The 27,129-nt window shown below is 29.9% G+C and overlaps 1 protein-coding gene across 5 annotated transcripts in view; it reads right to left on the bottom strand.

Moving 5' to 3' along the window:
* Positions 1-27,129, bottom strand: part of LOC129980881 (protein madd-4-like) — a 323,844-nt gene that overhangs the window by 137,031 nt on the left and 159,684 nt on the right. For all 5 annotated transcript variants that reach the window (XR_008785271.1, XR_008785272.1, XM_056091332.1 and 2 more), the window contains exon 2: positions 13,748-13,816. Coding sequence is in view for 3 of the 5 variants with exons in the window: in XM_056091332.1 (XP_055947307.1) it covers positions 13,748-13,816 (69 nt within the window). In the remaining 2 variants the exon portion in view is untranslated. The remainder of the gene's footprint in view (positions 1-13,747; positions 13,817-27,129) is intronic.

The raw sequence follows: 27,129 nt of genomic DNA, 5'->3' as shown, positions 1-27,129 counted from the left end.
GATCCCTTAATATTAAGAGATATAATGCGGTTGAAGTTATCGATTTGTCTTGATCGCATTCTGACCGAGTTCGGAGTTAAAAACAAAAGAGCCGGGTTCTCTTAAATAAACAAAAGACGCTTCCGATCACATGGTAATTGAACGTCCAAAACAGGTGTCCTGCCGCTCAACAGGGATTTTAAATGGTGTTCAATGAACTGGCGGGAAAGATTCCAGGGCTGTTAATTTAGTTTAGTACCGTCCCGACGATCTCAGTGATGTATAATGTTTTAACTCGGAAGGACAGATAGCGGAGTCATGGGGAAATGTTCAAGAACATTAGTAAAGTATATCAAAAAATTAAAGCGAATGTTGTACTATTAAATCTTAATTCTATAGTAATCAGAAAACAACTGACTAATCTGGAGAGGTTTATAATCGTTAGAAATAACTAACGTTTGGTTTAGTTATATTAACACTCAGCTTTAAAGCAACATTAGGGCTATTTTGGGACACATCTCTTAATTTTGAACTGTGAGCAGATGACAACGAAGAAGCCTGAGCTGGCACATCTCTCTCGATACTCCAGCACCACACCAGCGGGAGAGCGTCAAAACGAATTTAGAGTGCATCAGACCACTTATACGGCGGTTCTTCGATAGAATCGGGCAATAAACCTGGAATCCTTCAATCCGAAACTGAAACCTTACCACCAGGCCACCGCGGTTCTTTATCAGGATCAGTTTTATTATCAGGATCAGAACATAACATTATTCTTCTGGAACTGAGATTTTTTTAATATATTTTGAGACAGTCCAAATGCTGCTGATAACATTAATAAGTACAATTAATGTTAATAGCAATGAAAATGGAATGCATGAATTCAATGTAAAGCAGTATATATGATAAGAATGAGATGAGAGCATGAAGATTATTTCAATCAATTAGAATTATACGATATACTTCGAATTTTTGAGCTATCCATAATTTGACGAAACTGACGTGTTACTCGAACGAAATGGCATTTGATAATATACACATTAACATTATCCAATGTTAGTATAAGTTTATACGGAAAAGTTACAGAGTGGCACTCTAAAGTTAATAAGTGGATCATTCGGAGATGTAAAAATTCCTTTTCATCATGTTCTAAATTTATAGCAGTAAACGAAAGACTTTTCGTATACTAAGAAACAGGAGGGAAAGACGACATTATTATTATTATTATTATTATTATTATTATTATTATTATTTTCATTTAATACAAAATATCCGAGATCGAATATAAAAGAATATGACGATAAAATAGAAAGCAGATATTACAATAAAAAAATGAAAAATAAAATTCTGAAATCATTTTGACATTTTTCTATTGTTTTAAACAGACACAATTATGCGAAATGAATGCAATAGGAGCAAACTTTAACGAAATGTTACAGTACCGACATTTTTATTTTACTAACTTTTTCCCCATTTACAGTGAGTAATTTAAGCAGAAAGTATACAACAGAGCAAGATCGAGCTTCGTATAAATTTAACTATATTAAAATTTTTATAAATTTTTATTAACTTATTTTTCTTGTTGAGAGGCTTCCTATTCTGATTCCAAATGTTGATGATCCAAATGCACAATTCATGAAATAGAAATTCTGCATGAGAACTTATCAAATCTTTTTTTGAGAAATTGCCATTGAAATTAATTTACAGTGTAATCTTTAAATCCTCGTCTTTCATCAACAAGCAGATAACGAATTGAACAAGCGGGAGAGTCTTTCAAAACCTTTCTCGGATATTCTCTAATACAGGTGAATTTGTGTTTTAGACGCGTTTTTCTCAAAAGACTGAAACCAAAATTTGACAAAGAACTACAATTGTAGTCAAAAAGTCACTTACCAAAATTCATACAGAGTCATTGCGTTTTTAGGTTATCGCGTTTACATGCTTCTGAAAATACAGAGCGATAGACGTTCAGCATTTTGTTGAATGTGGCTCAAACTTTGGCAGATGTCTATAGTTAATGTGTATAGTTAATGTTAATCATCATGTTAACTTATATTAGAATGGCCAGACAGACAGATTTCCTCAGAATAGATTTTCACGGAATTTGATATAAGTTTACAAATTTTGTGTAAAAATTTCATCCGTCTTTCTCAATACATTTTTGAGTTATCTTTGCCACAATGAAACAGACATAATGTAAAAAATGTATTTTTCGAACTCAGGGAGAGCTGAAATTTGGAGATGCTTCAAAATTTCCTGTTCGAATTTTTTTACGATTACAATATTTTTCTCTATAATTCGTGTACGAGAAGTTAAAAAGCAGTATCACAAGTATTAATTAAAATTACTTTCTTGTAACGCAACAATTTAATTAAAAGCTCGAAGAGATTAATAAAAGCCATGAAACTTTACGAAAAATTACTGTAAGCATTTTCAAACAAACTTCTCCATTTCGTTTATGTATAGACAATTGCCCTCCTTAAAAATCCATGAAATTCTACTCCAGAATATTAATCTTTGTAGCTCGTCCTTGGAAGCCCATTTTTTTTTTCAAGTCATTCCCTTCTTCGTTTTCTCCATCCAACACGTAACCACTTCACTTCACTTCATCCCTCACGCAATCACCCTTCGACACTCTGTCCGAACATTAATATATCCTGGGCAGGGAGATTACGGGTAGCCCTTTATTGAAGCAACATCTTTCACCGTCCAATTTACGGACCGATTTTTACGGCAGGTTTGCCCTCTCGCGAGAAGCCAGATTTTACAACCACCTTCATGTCTTCTCATATAATACATTCCACCGACCCGACACCAAAGGGGTGTTTATGATGTCGAATCTCCTCTTAATGCCGAGGACTTCTGATAGCGGATGAGGTAATGCGTTTTCTCTGTAAGTGTTCTGCGTGGCGCAGTGAAGCCGGATGTAGAGGTGAATTCACCGAGTCACCCACCTTTGCTTCTCGTAAGCACTGCGGTTATGGCAGACAGTCTAGACGTTACGTGGAAAGAAGAAATATTGGTTTGAAACTTGGACAAGTTTTTAGTGGGTATTTCGGTGATCTATCTTTTTCGCTGGAATTTGGTTTTAGGAGAAAATAAAATCCGTTTGCGGTCTTCTTATAATACTCAACTCTCACCTCCACAATTGGAATTTAAAATATTTTGAAAGTCATATTCATTTTATGAAAATCAGAATGTCTTTAGCAAAAATTTTCTAGAAATTTTAAGATGAACGTATCTTTAATCATACTGTAGATACCATTTAATACAAAAAACTTTAAAATAAAAAAATTATGTTGAGTTAATCCAGTTTGTTGAAAGACTCAGTTCTTTTTAGTTCCTATTCGTCAGGAACTGCAAACAGTAGCGAAAATTTCATTTATTTTTGTAAAAACATAACAACGTGAGTCTATTTAAAGAAAGCACAAAACATATACAGGAGAAAATACAAATATGTATGCATAAACGTAAATAAAACATAATACAAATATGTATGCATAAACGTAAATAAAAGTTAAATAATTATCGAGAAATAAAAGAGTGGAAATTGATAAACAAACAAACAAAAAGTCGTGTTAAGCATGAAAGTGATTCATCGCAATATATTGAGTTAAGTAGTAAATAAATGTGCGTTATTATTTGCTTTACTTTTTTAAAACTCAATTTTTAATATGGAAAAAAATATCTATGCACGAGCTCATTTCATGCATAAAGCTTTAAAATTTATAAATCAGTAAGCTTCAAATGACAACTTGAATGAATTTAAATAATAAATTTTCAATTGAGATTTGTAAATCCAAAATGATGAACTGTCTTTCTGATGTTTTCGAGTGTAATGTTAATTTTTGCTCTTTTATTGAACAATGAAAAACTTTCTTTTTTTGTAAGTGGCAAGATGCTACAAAATGAAACATATATTTCAATGAAGCAATGCAAGAGAATTTCATATTTAAATGGGGTTTTTTTTTCAAAAAACACTTGAGTGAAATAAATCTAATAACAAAAAAAAAAAAAAAAAAACAAGATGAACAATGAATGAGAAATGAGCTAACTTTTTGTAATTTATCATAAATTTTACACATGTCTCTATAAATCTGTTAGATTCATTTGTCCATTCATTTAAAAAAAGCAAAAAGAAAGCAATGAATCAACGATATTCTCTATTATTCAATAAGAAATTAAAGAAAAAAAAATCAAAGCGCAATTTCATTTTTGCTGTATTTCATATATTATTTCAAAAATACATTTTTCATTTTGCACAGAAAAACTCCAAGATAAGTATCATTCATCATCATCGAACTCACAGAAATGAGCAAATTAAATTAACAATTAACGCAATGGATAAGTTTTTAAAACAACCATCGTTATAATTTCTTGTTATATAATATCATTATTATAAATGTTCTCTACCCTAAATACACTGACTAACTTAATAGAGCTATAAATACTTATTAGAAATAAATTCCATTATTAAGCTTATATTTTGGTAAAAGAAAAAAATTATTTCATTTTTGAATATCATTTATATCAGACAATTGAAATTGTACTGCAGTCGCAATCAGTATTTAAAACATATATTAGATTAAATGAAAAATAAAAGAGCAAAAAATATTTCGCAGTAATTAAAAAATATTAAGTACTTAAATTATTAAATTAATGTAAATTCGGAAGAATTCTTCATCATTTCAAGATATTTATTTCATTGTGAACGCAAGTCGTAGAATCATCTGACTATTTCTTGAATCAAATGCGCAAGTATGTTTGGGCATCGTGCGTTTAAAATAGTTGCATTCCCCCTGTTTTATTAATTAATTAATTAATTAATGGTTTATGGCAAGATAGGAAATAACGTTCAGGATTTCTCACTTGAACTTCTGAAGACGTTCTTTTATTGTATTGGTAGGGTCAGGTCATGTAAAAAGATGACACGAGACCAGAGTTCGCAGAAAAGTTTCAATTTACAGGGACTTTTCGTACGTGCAATCAATCGAATACCTTACATTGAACCTCAACTCCATGTTCCTGGAATTTGACCAGGATCGGCTTTTTTTGTGATCGAAGTGGCACTAGCGTTTGTATTTTATTTTTTTTAAATCTGTTGTACTTCTGTTGAAGATTTGCCATTTCGACTAAGGCTCAAATTGATGCTTTCATTACTAATTAACAATAATTAATTAAAAATTGTCCTTATCCTTTTTGTAACTTTGCAAAATGTACTATGTTCTCATTATATCTAATAATAATAATAATAATGTATTTTTGATTATTAGTTCAAACCAACTATTAAATCAATTTTGACGAAAGGCGCGCTAATTAAGAGGGAAAAAACAATTATTTTAATTCTTAGCTTTTAAGAACTTATTCAAACTTGAATTGGTTAAGATAAGTGAGTTATATCAGAGAAGACAGTTTTTTTTTTAATAGGAATACTTATAAAATCTCAAGTAATAATGTTTCAAACGTACGTATTCATGGGCTTCTTCTAATCAATTTCGTGAGTACATTTATCTTCCGTCATAAACTGTGCAATTTTAAAATTCAAAAATTTTATTAAGCATTTTATTAGAAATTTTATGATATATGCTAAGCTTCAGAAAAAGTCCGTGAATATACAGTTTCTGTGTTAGCTGCTATGGTAATAATAATCTATAAAATCCCAAACTTACTCAAATATTGGTTTTTGCAACATAATTTCAGTAAAATGCATCAACGGTAACAATTTCACCAAGTAACTTTTTTAATTTAGATCAGCTTATACCCAACCATCTTATTAATTATAATAAAACAACATTGTTTATATTCTTGAGTATACTGTAAAGGAGGAATGTAAGGCTGGAAGCCAAATAAATCAATTTCCGTTTTAGTTCTTACTTTTTCTTTTACCAAAAAATTACTTTGCGTGCAATAATATCAAATTAATTTGTATAAAACGAATATTATTTTATTTTCTTAAAATCTAAAACTCATCTTTAATCGCAATATTGATGCGTATCACTTTTAATGAAAGCAAATATTTATACAAAGTTTTTAAATCTGATCTTCGACTTAAAATCACAGCAAAATTATGCCACTGTTCTGTAATGAAAGCTTAAAAGCCTTTAAAACGTACTCTGAACTAAAAGTCGTAAAAGTATAACATAAAACAAGTCCATGTACCTAAATAATTTACTTTCAGCCATCTTCAAATCGATGCAGTTAAAAAACAGCTAATTTATGTTTCAAAAGTGAAAAAAAAAAATTATAAAAACTACATATATCTAGGATATCTCTAGTATAAGTTTAACATGTTATAAAAGAATAGTATTCAGTAGCAAAAAAAAGAAAGGACGGAAAAGAAGCAAATTAAAAAAATAGATGTCTTATCGCATAGGAATTTATATTTAAGGTGAAGCAACCATCAGAATTTTTGCATAAGAATAGGCGATTTCGCCACTGCATTGGCGCCACTCAGTCGCCAATGCCATGTCCTAGAATATCAAAAAATAACGGATTGCATATTTTGATTTTTAAAAAATATATATTCCTCAACTTAAAGTGTATTCTCAAGAATTCAGGAAAACGACATGCCCAGAATGAATTTGGTGCTTTCAGTATTTACTCAGTTTTGTTAAACGGGTTAAAAGTTTTCTGACACACTTCATTTAAATTTCCCTTCTTTTAGACCATTTACTTCGCGTTGGGGCAACTGCTTTTTCTGCTGGGAAACAAACGCTGCAGGAAAAATGGTTTCAAAGTGTTAGAAAAAGTTTCTTCAAAGCGGATAGATCAAGTAATTCTTTTGACTAACACAATCACTGTTGTTGCTGTGTTAATAATTTCATGTAGGTTTTCAAGAAAAGTGTTTTTCCCCTGTATGATTCAGCAATAAAAAATAAGTTATAATTTTATGCATTATGAAGTTTTCAGTAAATTAATGGTCTCAGTCACATTTTACTGATAACTATTTACAACAGATGAATTTTTTCAAACACAGCTGTAAGTTCAAAGAAACTACATATTTTATGGAAAAAGAAAACAGTTTAATGAAAATCTTTAATGAAGTATAAATATCAAGCACTTACACAGTTTTTACAGATTTTTATTACTATTTTCACGTCTTACATTTTCGGACCAAACAGAAAAAAAAGTATAAAGTAAGAATCTTTACAAAAATCTGAAGTTTTGCATTTAATATTTAATTTTTTTCTTATATTCGACATTGTTTGCCATTGTATACAATTCCTTCTGCAACAATACCGTAATATTAAAATGCATGAAAAAAATATATATCATCGTTTAACTTACACTAAATTCAAGACATTTTAAAAGCAGCTGTAAAAGTTCGAAAAATTTTGTTCAATCACATAGTTTTCACTAATATTTTTTGACAACCGTATAGAATGTTATTACTTTTCAAATTCTATATTCTAAAGTTAATTATTTATAATATACAATATTTAAAAAAACTTTCTGTTTTTCTTATGGCAACATGGAAACGCCCATTCAGATATTTAATATAAATAAAAAGGTAGTTTGAATGTTTGGCAGTTCTCTGTGTCCGTAAAACATTCGAAATTCCTAAAAATATGAGGGATTTTATTAGTAACAAAAAATAAGAAATTAAAATGGAAAAAAAAATAGGAAAAAGATTTGCTTGTTTTCAATTAATAGCAGAAAACACTGCTTGACATGTGACTGCAATACACGGGGTTCTTTTAAATTTGACTTTCTTATATGTTTCAGTGCTTCGTATTTAACACAGCATTATAGTAAAGAAAATCTAGAATGCATTAAAGAAAAGTGTGATTTCTCATTGTCGTTATTTGATTAGGTCCAGAATTCGATGCAAAAAATCAATCAGGCACATTTCAGAATTAAAAACCACGTTGAATTCCATTTATTTACTTCTTTCTGTTTTCTTACTATTGTGTTCACATCTCTGACCTTTATACGCATTGTGTGTCAAACAAAAAGTCAAAACTGATATAATCTCATCCCCACGGAACAAGTTTACAATGTAAAATATGATATCATAATTTAACTTGGCTGAAAATACCTCTCTTTCAAGAAGACTTTCACATTTAAAAAATTACCCTCGCAGAAAAAACAAAATCACTTGAATTTACTTTTCCAATTTTCATCGAACGATCAAAGCGTGCTAGGTAGCTAAAAAGTAACGAATTCCGAGACTTCGATCCAACAAAATCACGTGACGGGCCGGACAATCCGGCGTCTGCTATTTCCACGGCAAAATGCACGGCAAGGCGTTAGTCTTTCCACTGCCTTTTTCTCCCCCCCCCCCTACGCCTATTTCTTCCTCCCGTCCCGGAGTAAAACTGCTTACTCCCCGTGATTTATCCTCCCACAACTCCCTTCCCGCACCCCTTCCACCCCTCTCAGTAGAAACTGTTTTCCTTGCTGACTCGACAAACCCCTCTTTTTCCCAAACGGAGAGGGGCGAGGTTCTTAAGTCTTTACAACATCCGAAAAGAGTATTTAAAAAGGGCTCATCCATACAGTCGGATTTGCAACTTTGTAGCGCTCCCCACACCCGCTGAGTGAAACAGTTACGGTTCCGGTTAGAGGAGATTACTAAGCCTTTTTCTGTCTATTGTGGGTTTCGCAATTACTCTGATGTGTAAATTTGACAAGTGAAAAGAGAAAGAGTCTGAGGTGATACGCAATTGATTTGTGATCTTGACGTGTGCTTTAACTGCAACAGGAGCTGATAAATTTCAGGTCATATAATCGCAGTTCAGATAGTTGAGATTTATTTTTATTTCTTTTTAGACATCTTTTAGAGACATCACAAATACATTAAAACTTCCAATTGCTTCCAGTGTGAGAAAATATCTAATACCTAACATGATTGAGATTTTGTGTGAACATGCTTATTTGATATCCCTCAATCCTCAACTGCACAAATGAATTCATTGAATTATAAAGAATTAATATATATAGAATAGCATTTTACTTCCCAGATAATTAAATTCTACTCTATTGATAAAATAAAGTGTAAGAAAATTTAAATTACATGTTACGTAAGGACAAATATAATTTGCTGTGTATTTCTAGTTGCAAGCAAATAAGATAATAACACTACCCGCTTTTGAGATAAAAAATATTTCCAAATCTAAAGAATTATGGAATAACACTTTAAACAAAATAAAATGTTTTGCTGCAGCGTCATTCACTGTTCCTCGCTTGCTCTTTCCCGTGTTGTCAGACCTTTTGATCATCAGCTAGACCTATCTTTTTTTCCTTCGTACTTAAAATGAACTACTTCGTACTTTGAACGAATTCGTTTTTAGAATATTTTCTTCTTCTCAACATGGATTCTATTTTCTACATCTCAATATGTCAACTACAAAAAAAATAATTTCACCTGTTGATTCTTATTGCCATGATCCGAAGCTCCATTCTCTTCTTTTTGGTATTTGTGTTCTTATCTGGTAAAATACCACATAGTTCTTTTTTCCTCTTTTTAGATCACTTCCTTCAGTAGAAACGACATTCAATAACCTTGAATGACCTTCCACATTGATTAGGATAATTAAAAAATTTGTAAACATAAAAAAATAAAAAAAAATGCATTCACTGCATCGTAAGGAAAATAAAATCTTTAAAAAATGAAAAATGTTTGCTCTTTAAGATGGCTTATTAATCAGTTGCATGCAATAATTATCTCAGAAGATACTGGTGAAAAACTAAACAAGGGCCCAGTTTTATTTATTTAATTAAATGTTTAAAGAAATTATTAATTTTGAAAATGAAAATAGCACACTGATCTAGAAATGGACAAGAGAATGGCATGTACAAATTTCTTGCCACTGCTGGTCATGTTTCGGGAGAGTTATTTAACATACATATATAAAATCCAATTTTATATGTGTATGTGTTACTATTAAAGTGTATAATTCAATTATTTCATAAAATAACTCCATATTCGATAAAATAATGAGTTTCATATTTTAAAGATAATATATGTTAACAGATTTTAGCAGCTATATGGCTAAATAGAAGACATTTTTGAAATTTTCTAACTTTGATTTTTCCATCCAGGAGGTCTTATTTATGTACAAGTGTTAAGGAATACAATAATAAGGAAGAGACCTAAATTTTCCCTTCAGTGGTTTTTACTATGATTCTCATAGGAATTTCTTTGACAGGTGTAGTCTTAAGATAGGGAAATTGACGTATTTTTAAACGAATGCTGTAAGCATTAAGGATATTTATCCCTTCACTCGGAGTGTGAGAAATTGCTGAAGCGAGCAGTTTTACACAGCGTCTCTTGAATAAATTAAATAATAAAAAAGTGTGAATGGAATCAGGAAATAAGAGAACATTTTAGAATGAAGTTAATATGGATTAAATTAAGATAAAAATTAGAAAATTAATTAAAATTTAAATTATATTAAAAGATATCATTACATATATATAGATTAAAAATATTATCACAATATTGGGGAACATTTTGTACGAATTAGGATGCTTGTGAAATTTATAAACTAAACAAAGGAACATTCATTAACATATACAAAACTATAATGCTGTAACATACATAAAGCCGAAAGAAAGTAATCTTATTTTGTGCTGAAGAAGTCTTTTTTCCCCTTGTAAATACAGTGAGTTAATTGAAAATGAAAAAAAAAAACTATATCATATCCTAATTTTATACTATCATATCAGTTAATAAAATTTGTATTTGAATTTATTGTTACGTTATCTTCTAAAACTAGTAACGTTCGATATGAAATATTATATGAAAACTTTGTGGGGATTTATCTGAAATAGAAATGGCAATCCTACTTGGAATTTCATAAAATATGGATGAAAAATATTTTATATATCACTTGAAAGTAAATCTACAGTATCAATTAATTTGCACGCTCTTCTAGAAAATTAGAAAAACAAAAAACAAAAAATCCATTATATACTGGAAACTACACTAACCGAGTATGGTATTATTACATTTTTTAATAAACATGATTGAAATGGCTATTTTCAGAATCAAACAATGTTCCAAATCCATCGCAAAAATATTTAAATTCTAGTTTGTGTATCTCAAAGAGAAGCAGGTCGAAACTATTGTTACGGTTTTAGATATGTTTCTGAAATGAAAGTTTCAGTCACAAATGAAAGAAAATTATAATGAGGCGTGAGTTGCATCTCAGAAATTTTAGAATTTTCAAGACACAATTTTGCATTTATTTCATTGAAAATATCCAAATTTCTTTGGAAATTCAGATACGGTTAGCACCTTGAATTCGAGAGAAATTTCAACTAAATTGCTTTTAATAAGAAATGATTTATTAAAAATCAAATGCATGGATCTGAGAAGTTATATTACAGCAACAAGGTAAATAATTTGCTGAAAATTAAATTAAATGAGTAAAAATATTAAATGAATAAATATTAAAATATTACATATTACGTATTGAACGTATTGGGCTAAATAGCATCGAGTAAAAACTTTGCATTAATGTTATGTTTTAAACAAAAGAAATCCAAACGTCACTTTTTTTTTCCATTTCATATCTTAGATTTGTCAATCTAATTATTAAATCACAAATACATCTTTACTACATTATGGTGGCTATAAATGTATAATATAAAAGTTTTGATTCCAAACAATTTTATTCATAATTTCGATTTCTAAAGCAAAACAAAGAAAATAAAAATTAAACACTGGTATAATTCTATAAAAATAATCTCAACATTTTTCAAGCGCTTTGGAATATGTATTCCATCAACATTAATTTTTGTGACTTTTAAAGCCTATAAAAATCATAATTCAATAAAAATCTTTTTAAACTTTAAAAAAAATACTTTTTTTATTAAATACTAATTATAATAGCTATAAATATTTCCATTTCATTAAAATCTAGAATTTATTTTACTTATATTCATATAATATTCGCAGGAGAGTTTTATATAAAAAAACATAATAGTTATATGAAACCAGTAGGAAAAATTAGGCTACATAAACTTACCTAGAAGGGGTTAAGTATTGTTACATAAATTTGTGAAATGAAGAAAAACAAAAAATATAAAGATAAAATATGAATGAAAATCAAAAAATCATAAAAACAACATCTTAAAATTTAAGTAACAGAAACTATTAAAATATTTTTTTCTGTTTCTTTGATCTATTATAAAAAGCTATCTTTGTTATGAATTGCAATTTTTTTAAACGAAAACGCAATTAATATATGATCCCCGAACACCGGCAAGGTGTCAAAAATATCCAATTTCCATTAGAAGATTCTTATTGAGGAGGTTAAAAAGGGGGAAAGAGATTACAGCATTTTTTTTTTTTTTCCTTCTTTTCTCTTTCTCTTGTGATTCCGGAATTTTTATTTTGTTTAAATCTGGAGCTCAAAGTAATATACATTTCAATTTTAATGAAAAAAAAATTAATCAGCTCATATTTTATTTTGGAGTTTTTGCTATTCTTGGAGCACGTAAAGTACTTTAAAACAGATACTTATTACTTTTCTGAAGTGATTCAAGATGTTTGATGAATCGGGTTGTTTACGTGGTCAGTTTTTTTTTTCGAATGCATTGAAAGAGTTGTTAGTCAAAGTTGAAAAAAGGATGAAAAAAATATTCCAATAATCTACAAATCTTAAGTTTCAAAGAAGATTTGGAATATGATGATGAGATATTTAGTGTTTTTTTTTTTTTTTCTTCTTTCATTTTGGAAGAAATTTTTATAATAAAAAAAGAGACGGTATATTGAAAAAAGAGTATATGAATGTTATAATGACACTGAAAAACCGTTAGTAAGGGATGCTATATTCAATGGACTTTGTTTAAGACTCTCTATATTCATCCGTACCATCTCATTTTTGAAAATAATTATGAAAAGTATTTAGAACCATAGATGTAACAGCACTGAATCATGCATTTTCAGTTCAATAAAAAAAATAATTTTAACTGGTTGAAAGATTTGCAAAGCCCATAAAATAATAATGGAAATTTAAATCTAGGTTTTTACAACTGTTCATAAAGTAAACAAAAACATATTTAAATATCTAAAAAATTATTCATCTTAGTTAAGATTCTACATCTATACTTTAGATTCCTCTCATCGACAATTTCTATCAAGTTGCAGAATCATAAGAAAAAAGACTTTCAGTTTCTAAATCTATAGTTAAGATTCTATACTGCAGGTTTTTCTCTCATCGACCATTTCTATTAATTTGCAGAATCATAAGAAAAAAGACTTTCAGTTTCTACATCTATAGTTAAGATTCTATACTGCAGGTTTTTCTCTCATCGACCATTTCTATTAATTTGCAGAATCATAAGAAAAAAGACTTTCAGTTTCTACATCTATAGTTAAGATTCTATACTGCAGGTTTTTCTCTCATCGACCATTTCTATTAATTTGCAGAATCATAAGAAAAAAGACTTTCAGTTTCTACATCTATAGTTAAGATTCTACACTGGAGGTTTTTCTCTCATCGACAATTTCTATAAACTTGCATAATCATATCAAAAAAGACTTTCAGTTTCTACTATTTTCTATCTATTTTTTAATATTTTCTATCTATTTTTCTAAGATTCTGCACAGTAATTTTTCTCTCATCGACAATTTCTATAAACTTGCATAATCATATCAAAGAAGACTTTCAGTTTCTACTATTTTCTATCTATTTTTTAATATTTTCTATCTATTTAAAATCTATTTTTCTAAGATTCTGCACAGTAATTTTTTTCACGTCCATAATTGTCTATTAATTTGCATAATCATAGTTAAAAGACTTTAAGATCTACTTACATCTTCATCATCAAATTGGATATCTTTGGAAATTTCATCAGCATTCGCCAAGAAGGGAAGAAGGGCCACCTGTAATATGCAGAACGTTATTAAGGAAATTAAATCAGTTGAATTAAATTCGGGTTCTACATTTTTGTTAAATTGTAACAGATAGACAATTAATTAGAACATTTTATTCGAATAATGTAATTAATATGTTTATAGTGAAATAATTCATATTCTTCAAAAAGCAATGCGTAAACAAATATAATTGGTTAAAAATGCCATTGCGAATTTCTTCACTAATTTCCAAAATAATATAAACCAAAAAAATTTAACTTTTAGTTTAAAGTTTACATATATATATATATATATATATATATATATATATATATATATTATACTATATTTATTTCAAAAATAAAATCTATTTTTCTGTATTATATAAAGATTTTTTACAATTATAAAATTAAAAATTTCAAATTTGATACATTTATAAAAACGGGCATTACACAAAGCATTCACTATTTTAATAAAATTTATTAACAAAAACCAGTCGTAAAAATTCAAATAAATAATAATGTTCAGATACAAATAAAAAAATAAATTAGATGATAAAAATTAGACAAATTTATTTTCGTTTCCTTTCAAAGAAACGCTTGCGGATTTTTTTATTTTTTTTTAAATTTTGAAACTAGTGCAATACCTTCTTTTAACTCTAGCCGTATTGGATCCTCTTTTACATATTCTGGTATACCTATTCCATAAGCATTTTATATCTTGGTGAAATCTATAACCCTATTCCTCATTCAATATGCCAAGATTTTCATAAAATGTTCAATATGCGCAAGCAGAAAAAGTTGCTCATGCTCATGCTACAGCCAAATTGTTTGAAGTTTCGAAGCAATTTTTTCCCGATATCATTACTTTTTTTAAATCCTTATAATTTCTTAAAGATTTGAGAGCAGTTGCTTTTAAACCACGCCAAGCTTGACAGATTTCATTTTTTTCTCCTTGTTTTTTTTTTTTTTTTTTTTTTTTTTATCATTTTTATATCTGAGTCAACAAACACGCCTTCTTTTATTTTATCTGTCGATTAAAGTATAAAAGCAACAATTAAATAAATATCGAACGCCGTGGCCATTTTTATCGTAATTTTTATCAAAATCTTTCATTAATCAAAATGTTATGAACATGAGAGGGTTTGGGACCTAAACACAATATTTGACCCTGAATTGAAAACTTTCCTTAGAAGCCATTCTTTGATTTTCCAGGGTTGTTTTTTAGATCTACTGTCTCACTCGCATAGGAAATTGTGAACTTTATACAGCTGGTTTGTAAAACTCATAACGAGATAAAATTTTAGTATCTTCTCAAATTTGTCTTTTAAATCTTTCATATTATATTTTAAATGAGGAGGAAATTAAAGGTTTAGTGTGATTCCTTCAAAACCACTGAATGAGACATACGAATTGAAACAAGGAAGCTAACACTATGTATTGAGACACCTTGCAATACCTTACTAGAATCAATTCTTTAAGAAGGATCATGATCATTCATGGAAAATAAATGAACTATAAGTCTAGAAATATATGACTATGCAGTATATAAGAGAATCTTGATAAAAAAAATGCCAATAATTTGTATTTTAAATTCTTTATATTATATTTTAATGAGGTGGAAATAAAATATTTTGAATAATTCCTTTAACCCTTTCTAGGGCCGTGGGCAGTATGCTTCCCACCAAATTTATCACTCTTTGTATGATATTACGTAGGTTGGCATAAGTTCTGACAAATTTTATTAGTAACAATACCTTAGTGACAATAACTTAGAGGCTTCAGTTCTTTATCTCAGACAAAATGATGTGTCTTGATTTGTTACTTAATTATTAATTAACCAAATTAATTAATTAATCAAATTAAATTTATCTAATAAGCTAAATGAATCCCTTTTCTTATTCTAATTTCAAGCCTAAAAATATTTTAACATAATATGACTAGAAAAAAATGGCCCTTTAAAGGGTTAAAATTACTGAAAGAGTTACAGGAATTGATGCAAGAATGAGCAAGAAGCATTATGAGCATTATGTAGTGTGACCCTTTCATACATGTGTTACCGGGATCAATCCCTTAAGAAGAATTACGATAAATGGTGGAAAATAAATTATCTATAAGTCTAGGAATATCATTATATAGGTAATTCTTAAGAAAAATATCTGATAATTTGCCATGGGAAATTCCAAAGAGCGCGTGTTACAGTTAATTAAATTTAAAAAGTGGGATTTGGATTAGTAAGTAAGAAAAATTTTTTAGAATGGACTAATTTAAGATAACAATTAGGAAATTAATGAGGATTTAAATTAAATTAAGCGATATCGTTACATACACATACACACATACATATAATGCCTTCAAATTCGATCGTGAAATACGCGGTATATTATATGTAGGAAGACTTTTTACGCATCGTATTTATAAGGTTTGTATAGTAATTTTTTTAAATATCACAGTGGCAATGTTAAGAAAAAGAAATGGTTATAAATCACTAATTTCACGCAAAAAGGCCTTTGCAACATTAGATTAATATTTTTAACAAAGACAGTGAAGTTGCAGCACACATTTGAATTTGCAGATATCAGCAATCCAACGGTCCATTTCCAAACGGTAGTTATAGATTATATTATGTTGCGATAGTTGAACGTAACAAATAAGTTGTAACAAATAATTCAATCGCAAATTCTCTGTTACTGGAATATTCCTGAAGCTACTGTATGTAAGTAAAATCCAATGGATATAAAGTTGTTTGATTTTAAAATTATATTCTAATATTTACAACATATTTACAGATACTTTGAGAAACATTTACAATTCGGAACAATGCGATTAAAGCCGAACAATGAGGCTATGAAATACAGTACACTCCCGAGTATCCAGCTTAATGCGGCGGAAGGACAGGCCGGATAACAAAAAAGCCGGATAGGCCGGAGCTTTATGAATTCATTTCTTCTTCCACCAATACCAGAAGATATAGTTTTTATACCAAAACTCACTGTCCTAATACATATTTTTTCACTTCTTATAGAGGACTAAGCCCTCCCATTTATCACAAGTTATGTAGAATGTGAAGGCAGCCGCGGCCCAGTAAATCATAGAAGCAGGTGATGGTAACATGTCAAGTTAACCCTTTCTAGGGCCATGGGAAGTATGCTTACCACCAAATTTATCACTCTTTGTATGATATTACGTAGGTTGGCATAAGTTCTGACAAATTTTTTTAGTAAGTCGAATTTTGGATGCTTCAGTTCTTAATCTCAGACAAAATGATGTGTCTTGATTTGTTACTTAATTATTAATTAACCAAATTAATTAATTAATCAAATTAAATTTATCTAATAAGCTAAATGAATCCCTTTTCTTATTCTAATTTCAAGCCTAAAAATATTTTAACATAATATGACTAGAAAAAAATGGCCCTTTAAAGGGTTAAAATTACTGAAAGAGTTACAGGAATTGATGCAAGAATGAGCAAGAAGCATTATGAGCATTATGTAGTGTGACCCTTTCATACATGTGTTACCGGGATCAATCCCTTAAGAAGAATTACGATAAATGGTGGAAAATAAATTATCTATAAGTCTAGGAATATCATTATATAGGTAATTCTTAAGAAAAATATCTGATAATTTGCCATGGGAAATTCCAAAGAGCGCGTGTTACAGTTAATTAAATTTAAAAAGTGGGATTTGGATTAGTAAGTAAGAAAAATTTTTTAGAATGGACTAATTTAAGATAACAATTAGGAAATTAATGAGGATTTAAATTAAATTAAGCGATATCGTTACATACACATACACACATACATATAATGCCTTCAAATTCGATCGTGAAATACGCGGTATATTATATGTAGGAAGACTTTTTACGCATCGTATTTATAAGGTTTGTATAGTAATTTTTTTAAATATCACAGTGGCAATGTTAAGAAAAAGAAATGGTTATAAATCACTAATTTCACGCAAAAAGGCCTTTGCAACATTAGATTAATATTTTTAACAAAGACAGTGAAGTTGCAGCACACATTTGAATTTGCAGATATCAGCAATCCAACGGTCCATTTCCAAACGGTAGTTATAGATTATATTATGTTGCGATAGTTGAACGTAACAAATAAGTTGTAACAAATAATTCAATCACAAATTCTCTGTTACTGGAATATTCCTGAAGCTACTGTATGTAAGTAAAATCCAATGGATATAAAGTTGTTTGATTTTAAAATTATATTCTAATATTTACAACATATTTACAGATACTTTGAGAAACATTTACAATTCGGAACAATGCGATTAAAGCCGAACAATGAGGCTATGAAATACAGTACACTCCCGAGTATCCAGCTTAATGCGGCGGAAGGACAGGCCGGATAACAAAAAAGCCGGATAGGCCGGAGCTTTATGAATTCATTTCTTCTTCCACCAATACCAGAAGATATAGTTTTTATACCAAAACTCACTGTCCTAATACATATTTTTTCACTTCTTATAGAGGACTAAGCCCTCCCATTTATCACAAGTTATGTAGAATGTGAAGGCAGCCGCGGCCCAGTAAATCATAGAAGCAGGTGATGGTAACATGTCAAGTTAACCCTTTCTAGGGCCATGGGAAGTATGCTTACCACCAAATTTATCACTCTTTGTATGATATTACGTAGGTTGGCATAAGTTCTGACAATTTTTTTAGTAAGTCGAATTTTGGATGCTTCAGTTCTTAATCTCAGACAAAATGATGTGTCTTGATTTGTTACTTAATTATTAATTAACCAAATTAATTAATTAATCAAATTAAATTTATCTAATAAGCTAAATGAATCCCTTTTCTTATTCTAATTTCAAGCCTAAAAATATTTTAACATAATATGACTAGAAAAAAATGGCCCTTTAAAGGGTTAAAATTACTGAAAGAGTTACAGGAATTGATGCAAGAATGAGCAAGAAGCATTATGAGCATTATGTAGTGTGACCCTTTCATACATGTGTTACCGGGATCAATCCCTTAAGAAGAATTACGATAAATGGTGGAAAATAAATTATCTATAAGTCTAGGAATATCATTATATAGGTAATTCTTAAGAAAAATATCTGATAATTTGCCATGGGAAATTCCAAAGAGCGCGTGTTACAGTTAATTAAATTTAAAAAGTGGGATTTGGATTAGTAAGTAAGAAAAATTTTTTAGAATGGACTAATTTAAGATAACAATTAGGAAATTAATGAGGATTTAAATTAAATTAAGCGATATCGTTACATACACATACACACATACATATAATGCCTTCAAATTCGATCGTGAAATACGCGGTATATTATATGTAGGAAGACTTTTTACGCATCGTATTTATAAGGTTTGTATAGTAATTTTTTTAAATATCACAGTGGCAATGTTAAGAAAAAGAAATGGTTATAAATCACTAATTTCACGCAAAAAGGCCTTTGCAACATTAGATTAATATTTTTAACAAAGACAGTGAAGTTGCAGCACACATTTGAATTTGCAGATATCAGCAATCCAACGGTCCATTTCCAAACGGTAGTTATAGATTATATTATGTTGCGATAGTTGAACGTAACAAATAAGTTGTAACAAATAATTCAATCGCAAATTCTCTGTTACTGGAATATTCCTGAAGCTACTGTATGTAAGTAAAATCCAATGGATATAAAGTTGTTTGATTTTAAAATTATATTCTAATATTTACAACATATTTACAGATACTTTGAGAAACATTTACAATTCGGAACAATGCGATTAAAGCCGAACAATGAGGCTATGAAATACAGTACACTCCCGAGTATCCAGCTTAATGCGGCGGAAGGACAGGCCGGATAACAAAAAAGCCGGATAGGCCGGAGCTTTATGAATTCATTTCTTCTTCCACCAATACCAGAAGATATAGTTTTTATACCAAAACTCACTGTCCTAATACATATTTTTTCACTTCTTATAGAGGACTAAGCCCTCCCATTTATCACAAGTTATGTAGAATGTGAAGGCAGCCGCGGCCCAGTAAATCATAGAAGCAGGTGATGGTAACATGTCAAGTTAACCCTTTCTAGGGCCATGGGAAGTATGCTTACCACCAAATTTATCACTCTTTGTATGATATTACGTAGGTTGGCATAAGTTCTGACAAATTTTTTTAGTAAGTCGAATTTTGGATGCTTCAGTTCTTAATCTCAGACAAAATGATGTGTCTTGATTTGTTACTTAATTATTAATTAACCAAATTAATTAATTAATAAAATTAAATTTATCTAATAAGCTAAATGAATCCCTTTTCTTATTCTAATTTCAAGCCTAAAAATATTTTAACATAATATGACTAGAAAAAAATGGCCCTTTAAAGGGTTAAAATTACTGAAAGAGTTACAGGAATTGATGCAAGAATGAGCAAGAAGCATTATGAGCATTATGTAGTGTGACCCTTTCATACATGTGTTACCGGGATCAATCCCTTAAGAAGAATTACGATAAATGGTGGAAAATAAATTATCTATAAGTCTAGGAATATCATTATATAGGTAATTCTTAAGAAAAATATCTGATAATTTGCCATGGGAAATTCCAAAGAGCGCGTGTTACAGTTAATTAAATTTAAAAAGTGGGATTTGGATTAGTAAGTAAGAAAAATTTTTTAGAATGGACTAATTTAAGATAACAATTAGGAAATTAATGAGGATTTAAATTAAATTAAGCGATATCGTTACATACACATACACACATACATATAATGCCTTCAAATTCGATCGTGAAATACGCGGTATATTATATGTAGGAAGACTTTTTACGCATCGTATTTATAAGGTTTGTATAGTAATTTTTTTAAATATCACAGTGGCAATGTTAAGAAAAAGAAATGGTTATAAATCACTAATTTCACGCAAAAAGGCCTTTGCAACATTAGATTAATATTTTTAACAAAGACAGTGAAGTTGCAGCACACATTTGAATTTGCAGATATCAGCAATCCAACGGTCCATTTCCAAACGGTAGTTATAGATTATATTATGTTGCGATAGTTGAACGTAACAAATAAGTTGTAACAAATAATTCAATCGCAAATTCTCTGTTACTGGAATATTCCTGAAGCTACTGTATGTAAGTAAAATCCAATGGATATAAAGTTGTTTGATTTTAAAATTATATTCTAATATTTACAACATATTTACAGATACTTTGAGAAACATTTACAATTCGGAACAATGCGATTAAAGCCGAACAATGAGGCTATGAAATACAGTACACTCCCGAGTATCCAGCTTAATGCGGCGGAAGGACAGGCCGGATAACAAAAAAGCCGGATAGGCCGGAGCTTTATGAATTCATTTCTTCTTCCACCAATACCAGAAGATATAGTTTTTATACCAAAACTCACTGTCCTAATACATATTTTTTCACTTCTTATAGAGGACTAAGCCCTCCCATTTATCACAAGTTATGTAGAATGTGAAGGCAGCCGCGGCCCAGTAAATCATAGAAGCAGGTGATGGTAACATGTCAAGTTAACCCTTTCTAGGGCCATGGGAAGTATGCTTACCACCAAATTTATCACTCTTTGTATGATATTACGTAGGTTGGCATAAGTTCTGACAAATTTTTTTAGTAAGTCGAATTTTGGATGCTTCAGTTCTTAATCTCAGACAAAATGATGTGTCTTGATTTGTTACTTAATTATTAATTAACCAAATTAATTAATTAATCAAATTAAATTTATCTAATAAGCTAAATGAATCCCTTTTCTTATTCTAATTTCAAGCCTAAAAATATTTTAACATAATATGACTAGAAAAAAATGGCCCTTTAAAGGGTTAAAATTACTGAAAGAGTTACAGGAATTGATGCAAGAATGAGCAAGAAGCATTATGAGCATTATGTAGTGTGACCCTTTCATACATGTGTTACCGGGATCAATCCCTTAAGAAGAATTACGATAAATGGTGGAAAATAAATTATCTATAAGTCTAGGAATATCATTATATAGGTAATTCTTAAGAAAAATATCTGATAATTTGCCATGGGAAATTCCAAAGAGCGCGTGTTACAGTTAATTAAATTTAAAAAGTGGGATTTGGATTAGTAAGTAAGAAAAATTTTTTAGAATGGACTAATTTAAGATAACAATTAGGAAATTAATGAGGATTTAAATTAAATTAAGCGATATCGTTACATACACATACACACATACATATAATGCCTTCAAATTCGATCGTGAAATACGCGGTATATTATATGTAGGAAGACTTTTTACGCATCGTATTTATAAGGTTTGTATAGTAATTTTTTTAAATATCACAGTGGCAATGTTAAGAAAAAGAAATGGTTATAAATCACTAATTTCACGCAAAAAGGCCTTTGCAACATTAGATTAATATTTTTAACAAAGACAGTGAAGTTGCAGCACACATTTGAATTTGCAGATATCAGCAATCCAACGGTCCATTTCCAAACGGTAGTTATAGATTATATTATGTTGCGATAGTTGAACGTAACAAATAAGTTGTAACAAATAATTCAATCGCAAATTCTCTGTTACTGGAATATTCCTGAAGCTACTGTATGTAAGTAAAATCCAATGGATATAAAGTTGTTTGATTTTAAAATTATATTCTAATATTTACAACATATTTACAGATACTTTGAGAAACATTTACAATTCGGAACAATGCGATTAAAGCCGAACAATGAGGCTATGAAATACAGTACACTCCCGAGTATCCAGCTTAATGCGGCGGAAGGACAGGCCGGATAACAAAAAAGCCGGATAGGCCGGAGCTTTATGAATTCATTTCTTCTTCCACCAATACCAGAAGATATAGTTTTTATACCAAAACTCACTGTCCTAATACATATTTTTTCACTTCTTATAGAGGACTAAGCCCTCCCATTTATCACAAGTTATGTAGAATGTGAAGGCAGCCGCGGCCCAGTAAATCATAGAAGCAGGTGATGGTAACATGTCAAGTTAACCCTTTCTAGGGCCATGGGAAGTATGCTTACCACCAAATTTATCACTCTTTGTATGATATTACGTAGGTTGGCATAAGTTCTGACAAATTTTTTTAGTAAGTCGAATTTTGGATGCTTCAGTTCTTAATCTCAGACAAAATGATGTGTCTTGATTTGTTACTTAATTATTAATTAACCAAATTAATTAATTAATCAAATTAAATTTATCTAATAAGCTAAATGAATCCCTTTTCTTATTCTAATTTCAAGCCTAAAAATATTTTAACATAATATGACTAGAAAAAAATGGCCCTTTAAAGGGTTAAAATTACTGAAAGAGTTACAGGAATTGATGCAAGAATGAGCAAGAAGCATTATGAGCATTATGTAGTGTGACCCTTTCATACATGTGTTACCGGGATCAATCCCTTAAGAAGAATTACGATAAATGGTGGAAAATAAATTATCTATAAGTCTAGGAATATCATTATATAGGTAATTCTTAAGAAAAATATCTGATAATTTGCCATGGGAAATTCCAAAGAGCGCGTGTTACAGTTAATTAAATTTAAAAAGTGGGATTTGGATTAGTAAGTAAGAAAAATTTTTTAGAATGGACTAATTTAAGATAACAATTAGGAAATTAATGAGGATTTAAATTAAATTAAGCGATATCGTTACATACACATACACACATACATATAATGCCTTCAAATTCGATCGTGAAATACGCGGTATATTATATGTAGGAAGACTTTTTACGCATCGTATTTATAAGGTTTGTATAGTAATTTTTTTAAATATCACAGTGGCAATGTTAAGAAAAAGAAATGGTTATAAATCACTAATTTCACGCAAAAAGGCCTTTGCAACATTAGATTAATATTTTTAACAAAGACAGTGAAGTTGCAGCACACATTTGAATTTGCAGATATCAGCAATCCAACGGTCCATTTCCAAACGGTAGTTATAGATTATATTATGTTGCGATAGTTGAACGTAACAAATAAGTTGTAACAAATAATTCAATCGCAAATTCTCTGTTACTGGAATATTCCTGAAGCTACTGTATGTAAGTAAAATCCAATGGATATAAAGTTGTTTGATTTTAAAATTATATTCTAATATTTACAACATATTTACAGATACTTTGAGAAACATTTACAATTCGGAACAATGCGATTAAAGCCGAACAATGAGGCTATGAAATACAGTACACTCCCGAGTATCCAGCTTAATGCGGCGGAAGGACAGGCCGGATAACAAAAAAGCCGGATAGGCCGGAGCTTTATGAATTCATTTCTTCTTCCACCAATACCAGAAGATATAGTTTTTATACCAAAACTCACTGTCCTAATACATATTTTTTCACTTCTTATAGAGGACTAAGCCCTCCCATTTATCACAAGTTATGTAGAATGTGAAGGCAGCCGCGGCCCAGTAAATCATAGAAGCAGGTGATGGTAACATGTCAAGTTAACCCTTTCTAGGGCCATGGGAAGTATGCTTACCACCAAATTTATCACTCTTTGTATGATATTACGTAGGTTGGCATAAGTTCTGACAAATTTTTTTAGTAAGTCGAATTTTGGATGCTTCAGTTCTTAATCTCAGACAAAATGATGTGTCTTGATTTGTTACTTAATTATTAATTAACCAAATTAATTAATTAATCAAATTAAATTTATCTAATAAGCTAAATGAATCCCTTTTCTTATTCTAATTTCAAGCCTAAAAATATTTTAACATAATATGACTAGAAAAAAATGGCCCTTTAAAGGGTTAAAATTACTGAAAGAGTTACAGGAATTGATGCAAGAATGAGCAAGAAGCATTATGAGCATTATGTAGTGTGACCCTTTCATACATGTGTTACCGGGATCAATCCCTTAAGAAGAATTACGATAAATGGTGGAAAATAAATTATCTATAAGTCTAGGAATATCATTATATAGGTAATTCTTAAGAAAAATATCTGATAATTTGCCATGAGAAATTCCAAAGAGCGCGTGTTACAGTTAATTAAATTTAAAAAGTGGGATTTGGATTAGTAAGTAAGAAAAATTTTTTAGAATGGACTAATTTAAGATAACAATTAGGAAATTAATGAGGATTTAAATTAAATTAAGCGATATCGTTACATACACATACACACATACATATAATGCCTTCAAATTCGATCGTGAAATACGCGGTATATTATATGTAGGAAGACTTTTTACGCATCGTATTTATAAGGTTTGTATAGTAATTTTTTTAAATATCACAGTGGCAATGTTAAGAAAAAGAAATGGTTATAAATCACTAATTTCACGCAAAAAGGCCTTTGCAACATTAGATTAATATTTTTAACAAAGACAGTGAAGTTGCAGCACACATTTGAATTTGCAGATATCAGCAATCCAACGGTCCATTTCCAAACGGTAGTTATAGATTATATTATGTTGCGATAGTTGAACGTAACAAATAAGTTGTAACAAATAATTCAATCGCAAATTCTCTGTTACTGGAATATTCCTGAAGCTACTGTATGTAAGTAAAATCCAATGGATATAAAGTTGTTTGATTTTAAAATTATATTCTAATATTTACAACATATTTACAGATACTTTGAGAAACATTTACAATTCGGAACAATGCGATTAAAGCCGAACAATGAGGCTATGAAATACAGTACACTCCCGAGTATCCAGCTTAATGCGGCGGAAGGACAGGCCGGATAACAAAAAAGCCGGATAGGCCGGAGCTTTATGAATTCATTTCTTCTTCCACCAATACCAGAAGATATAGTTTTTATACCAAAACTCACTGTCCTAATACATATTTTTTCACTTCTTATAGAGGACTAAGCCCTCCCATTTATCACAAGTTATGTAGAATGTGAAGGCAGCCGCGGCCCAGTAAATCATAGAAGCAGGTGATGGTAACATGTCAAGTTAACCCTTTCTAGGGCCATGGGAAGTATGCTTACCACCAAATTTATCACTCTTTGTATGATATTACGTAGGTTGGCATAAGTTCTGACAAATTTTATTAGTAACAATACCTTAGTAACAATAACTTAGAGGCTTCAGTTCTTTATCTCAGACAAAATGATGTGTCTTGATTTGTTACTTAATTATTAATTAACCAAATTAATTAATTAATCAAATTAAATTTATCTAATAAGCTAAATGAATCCCTTTTCTTATTCTAATTTCAAGCCTAAAAATATTTTAACATAATATGACTAGAAAAAAATGGCCCTTTAAAGGGTTAAAATTACTGAAAGAGTTACAGGAATTGATGCAAGAATGAGCAAGAAGCATTATGAGCATTATGTAGTGTGACCCTTTCATACATGTGTTACCGGGATCAATCCCTTAAGAAGAATTACGATAAATGGTGGAAAATAAATTATCTATAAGTCTAGGAATATCATTATATAGGTAATTCTTAAGAAAAATATCTGATAATTTGCCATGGGAAATTCCAAAGAGCGCGTGTTACAGTTAATTAAATTTAAAAAGTGGGATTTGGATTAGTAAGTAAGAAAAATTTTTTAGAATGGACTAATTTAAGATAACAATTAGGAAATTAATGAGGATTTAAATTAAATTAAGCGATATCGTTACATACACATACACACATACATATAATGCCTTCAAATTCGATCGTGAAATACGCGGTATATTATATGTAGGAAGACTTTTTACGCATCGTATTTATAAGGTTTGTATAGTAATTTTTTTAAATATCACAGTGGCAATGTTAAGAAAAAGAAATGGTTATAAATCACTAATTTCACGCAAAAAGGCCTTTGCAACATTAGATTAATATTTTTAACAAAGACAGTGAAGTTGCAGCACACATTTGAATTTGCAGATATCAGCAATCCAACGGTCCATTTCCAAACGGTAGTTATAGATTATATTATGTTGCGATAGTTGAACGTAACAAATAAGTTGTAACAAATAATTCAATCGCAAATTCTCTGTTACTGGAATATTCCTGAAGCTACTGTATGTAAGTAAAATCCAATGGATATAAAGTTGTTTGATTTTAAAATTATATTCTAATATTTACAACATATTTACAGATACTTTGAGAAACATTTACAATTCGGAACAATGCGATTAAAGCCGAACAATGAGGCTATGAAATACAGTACACTCCCGAGTATCCAGCTTAATGCGGCGGAAGGACAGGCCGGATAACAAAAAAGCCGGATAGGCCGGAGCTTTATGAATTCATTTCTTCTTCCACCAATACCAGAAGATATAGTTTTTATACCAAAACTCACTGTCCTAATACATATTTTTTCACTTCTTATAGAGGACTAAGCCCTCCCATTTATCACAAGTTATGTAGAATGTGAAGGCAGCCGCGGCCCAGTAAATCATAGAAGCAGGTGATGGTAAC

Source organism: Argiope bruennichi, chromosome 8 (assembly GCF_947563725.1).
Source record: "Argiope bruennichi chromosome 8, qqArgBrue1.1, whole genome shotgun sequence".
NCBI classification, from domain to species: domain Eukaryota; kingdom Metazoa; phylum Arthropoda; class Arachnida; order Araneae; family Araneidae; genus Argiope; species Argiope bruennichi.
This window is presented reverse-complemented; position numbering and strand designations above follow the sequence as displayed.